Genomic DNA, 4,698 nt, shown 5'->3' on the forward strand with positions numbered 1-4,698 from the left:
ACGGTTGGACTCGATGATCTTAGAGGTCTTTTCCAACCTCAATGATTCTATGATTCTGTGATACTGTTTTGCAAGTATGATCAGCTTACAGCTAAGGCACTGTATTGTGCTGGATTCAAACCAGGAACTCCTTTATCCTTGTGTTCCTGTAATACATCTGGTCCGTGTCTGAGTTTACCACATTGACTCTGTTGTGGGGCACTGCAGTTTTAATCTTTTAAATTCCACAAGTGCATTGAGGAAATCACGATAGCAGTGTCCTGTATTTTGAAAACAAGTACTGTCTTTTGGAAGAATATAGGAGTTTATTTAATATAACAAGTACTAGCTTAAAGGAATATACAAGCAAAGGGCAAGAAATAATGCAATAGAGTGACATTTGAGTTACTGTGGTATAATTTTGTGATGATACAGTGGTTTGAATTTAACTCATAATAATTTTCTTCGAATACTTAAAAATCACAAGCATGCAACTTAGTAGCTTGCTTGGTATATAGATAATGCATATCTTTTGCATGTGCTGCTGTTACTTAAAAGATTGTTGGGGGGGGGTTTGATTCCCGCCTTCCCAGCACCTTCCACTGTGGTTTATTTGCTTGTGATCCTCATTCCTTTTGTCTCCTTTCTAGCACACTAGTGTTGAGAACACAACTTCGCTCCAGCCTTCAACAACCTTTTCAACTGCTTCAACCTCAGCCACTAGCACCACCTCTTCGGTTGTCAGCATGGCAAGCAGTATGAACACTACAAACAGCCTTGGCCTGAGTGTTACCAGTGTGTCTATACCAGCTGCTACCACACGGGCAGCTCCCTTAGTGTCTTCAGGTTTGCAATATTAACAGATCACGTGGATAGACAGAGGACTTCAGTCAGCAGGGCTGTTAGCTGAGCATCTCACCAGCCATACCTATGCTTAAGAAATCCCCAACTCCTGACTAGCATTTTCAGCATGCTTTTTTTGCTGGCTTATAAAATGAAGTTGCCTGGTCTTGTGTATTTGAAATATTTGTTAGGGTGTTATGTGGCATTTACATAGCACATTCCATCCCCAATGAGTTTTATAAATAGACACCAGAGCAATTCTGACTTGGGAAGTTTTGGGCTAGGAGATTTGCCCAGTTTGTATTCCAGGTTGTGATCAGCTCTTGGCTGTGAGTTCACATTAGCTTTAATTTCAGTCTTCTCTGTGACTTGAATTCATTTGGCAGTATCAAAATATACTGCAGTGTCCTCATAATCATACTGCCACATCTACAGAAAGGAAAAAAGTATCTGATGTCTGGGTCATTCCACAGCAAATAGCACTTCAGAAAAGTGTTCACAGAGAGAGAGAAGGTGGGGAGGCTTCTTGCACTGAAGTGGAAGCCATGCTAACTTCTCTCTTGCTTCTCTAATCAACCTGGACTGTTGCAAGGAAATCCTATGGAGGGAAGTGAATGATTTAAATATTAAGATCAAACTTACTTACAGAAGGGTTTCTCATTTCTCATTCCCATACCTTGTAAATGAAGTGTCTGATGACTGGCCAAATTGCACTTTTTTTTTACTCTTCTACTTCCTAGCACTGCTTCATGGAGGCAACTGAAACTGTTTCAATCTTCTCTGCTATTCTCAGCTGCAATAAGTCACCCACAAAAAGTATGCTGGCAACATTTAGTGCTTTCCAGTCTATTGCTGGCGATAAGGGGGAATGTGTTGACAGAGCAGAAAATGAAAGGAGAGAATTTGCTCTCTTAGATTGAGAACAATGCCTAAATTTTGCCTTCAGGAGAGGACTGAGGAAAGGATAAGTTTCTATAATTCTTGTAATCTTCTTGGACAAAGGAAATGACAAAATCAGACTGTTCTCTGATGGGACTGTTTTCAGTCTTAAGTAGCCTGTGCTTTCCTTCCTTGAGGCACGGTTAAACTCTTCAGGCTATTTTAAGCATTTTCATCAACCAGCACAAAATTCTTCTGCATAGTTCTGCTCTTTACAAGCTATGACAGTGCAGCTGCCAGGGCTTGTGAGCTATCTTGTCTCAATGCTGAAGCCTTTTCTTTTCTGAAGGCTTGTTAAAGTGTCTGTATTTTGATTCTACAGGCAAAGCTCCCCCAAACCTGCCCCAAGGTGTACCGCCCTTGTTGCATAACCAGTATATTGTGGGACCTGGAGGACTTCTGCCTGCCTACCCAGTAAGCGTTTAATTGTTCCTGTCCTTGATTGCGTAACCTTCGGTGCAAGCGGGTCCTCCAGACCTGCTGCTGTCTGTGCCAAGGCATTTCTGTTGGCACATGTTGCACCTGGAATTCTTGTTCCAAATGCTGAAGAATATATGAAATATATTCAGTAGGGGTTTACTGTTGATAGTAAACTGAGGAACTGTTGGTACAGACCTGATTTGGCTGCTGTTGAAGCTAAACATGCATGTTGCTATGGTTTTCAGTGGTATCAGATTTTACACCCTTTGAGTAAAATTGGACTCATTCAGGTTTGTGTTCCTGGAATAGATTTACTATAGTAATGGTTAAAATGTGCCATGTGTCCTGTCTGTCATACTTTGAAAGACTGCACATAGCTTTTTGATGTCTGACCAGGATCAACGTACTTTTGGTTATCTGTTTTCTGAATCAGAAACTTTATTCTAATAATTTTTGTGTATCACACTGAATGCGAGGGGATGCCATAGGTTGCTTTGTGGTCTAGTCATCAAATCTTAAATCCTGCTATTTTCAGAAGTAATGATTGCAGCAAAGAAGTCTGTTGCTCTTGCTCCCAAATCTGAATGCCCTGTATATTTTTCACAAGTTGATGAATGATGCATCTGTGAAAATGGTATTGAAGATGGGACAGTCATACTCTCCTCAGAGGGCTGCTGTCACCAAAAAACATCAGAGTGACAAGCCATTTTAAGCTTAGGTCTACTAGCCTTAAAATGCTACAGTGTGCCATGATGGCACAATGTGACGTATAGCCGTACATCTTTAAAATAGACTGGGCCTAGGTCAAACTCTGTTTAAAGCCCCAAATTGGTCAGTATCAGAGAAAAGTGTTACAGTGATGTTTTATTTTTATCTGTCTTTAAGCAGATTTATGGTTATGATGATCTCCAGATGCTTCAATCCAGGCTGCCAATGGTAAGTAAATGGCTTGGTTTATTTAATTTTGAACAAGTTATCTTCAGTGTTGATCATTTGTGCAACACAAATTGGTTCATTTAATGGTGATTAAGAGCTTATCCTTATGTTAGGTATTCTGTTTTTTTAAATATCCACAAACAGTTTCTCTAGGTGGTGTAAATTGATATAGAGCAACTGTTGCATCATGCATTTATTCATCTGCAAATTCTGTAAATAGAAGCAAGTGTGCTCTGTGCTTCTGAGTGGAGAAATTTTTAATTTTGTCGCAACAGTATGACATCTTGTCAAGTCTAACTGAAATCTGAGCATGAATGTTTTCTTTTACCAAGAGGTATGGTTGAACAGCAAGTACACAAATTGGCAGCCAGTAGGTGCATCTGACAGGTTTTGGAGGTGCTCATAGGTGGAGATCTTTGCTTATGCATCAGGGCAACAAATGCAGGTGACCTGCAGGACGGAGAGTATACTAAGTTTTCTTCCTTACTGGCTCCAGAATGTAAATGGCATGTGAGAGGCGCTGAGCTCCCAGACAGATTCACAAAGAGCCTCAGCCTAGATTGCAGAAAGGTAAAGAATTTTGTTTTCAGAAAACTAGGATAAGGATCGTGGAGAGAAAGTTTGGTAGTATGTAACTGAGAAAAGTCACAGGATTAAGTGACGCAGTGTATCCATAAGAGGCAGAAATGGAGCAATGAGCAGTGATCTGGAAAAGAAGTATCACTGGGTGAATGCCATAATTAAAGGCCCAAGTCAGTACCAGGTCTTCCACGTGGAGTCTGGGGACAGCCAGAGTCAGGTAGTGAAAGGTGAGTACAGGTATGTCCCAGACAAAACCCTGTCCAGCTGCACATCCTGAATTAAAAAAATAAAGTTGAGCACATTAATGAAGGTTCTAACTACCTGATGAAGGCATGATCCTTGGAAGAATTGTCAACTGAAATGAATGGGATTATTTTCAGAGCAGCGAAATGGCAAAATATTTGCAGTTCTGGGGCCAGGAGAGACATGGTGTGGTGGGTTGACCCTGGCTGGATGCTAGGTGCCCACCAAGCCGCTCTATCACTCCCCTCCTCAGCTGGACAGGGGAGAGAAAAAACCATAACGGAAGGCTCATGGGTCAAAATAAGGACAGGGAGAGATCATTCACTGATTACTGTTACGGGGAAAACAGACTGAAATTGGGGAAATTAATTTTATTTATTACCAATCAAATCAGAGTAGGATAATGAGAAATAAAACCAAATCTTAAAACATCTTCCCCCCCCACCCCTCCCTTCTTCCTGGGTTTTACTTCACTCCTGATTTTCTCTACCTCCTCCCCCCTGAGCGGCACAGGGGGATGGGGAATGGGGGTTGCGGTCTGTTCATCACACGTTTCTGCTGTTCCTTGCTCCTCGGGGAGGACTCCTCCCTCTCTTCCCCTGCTCCAGTGTGGGGTCCCTCCCACGGGAGACAGTCCTCCACGAACTTTTCCAACGTGAGTCCTTCCCACGGGCTGTAGTTCTTCACAAACAGCTCCAGTGTGGGTCCCTTCCATGGGATGCAGTCCTTCTGGAACAGACTGCTCCAGCGTGAGTC

The 4,698-nt window shown here is 42.0% G+C and overlaps 1 protein-coding gene across 2 annotated transcripts in view; it reads left to right on the forward strand.

Annotated features, from left to right (window-relative positions):
• Positions 1-4,698, forward strand: part of UBAP2 (ubiquitin associated protein 2) — a 74,286-nt gene that overhangs the window by 50,525 nt on the left and 19,063 nt on the right. The window contains exons 19-21 of one of the 2 annotated variants that reach the window (XM_009275143.2): positions 630-825; positions 2,084-2,175; positions 3,070-3,117. In XM_009275143.2, the coding sequence (XP_009273418.1) occupies positions 630-825; positions 2,084-2,175; positions 3,070-3,117 (336 nt within the window). Of the gene's footprint in view, positions 1-629; positions 826-2,083; positions 2,176-3,066; positions 3,118-4,698 lie in introns of both variants that reach the window. The other variant, XM_009275150.2, reaches the window with a different exon arrangement.

This window comes from Aptenodytes forsteri, unplaced genomic scaffold (assembly GCF_000699145.1).
Source record: "Aptenodytes forsteri isolate BGI_AS27 unplaced genomic scaffold, ASM69914v1 Scaffold266, whole genome shotgun sequence".
In the NCBI taxonomy this organism is placed as follows: domain Eukaryota; kingdom Metazoa; phylum Chordata; class Aves; order Sphenisciformes; family Spheniscidae; genus Aptenodytes; species Aptenodytes forsteri.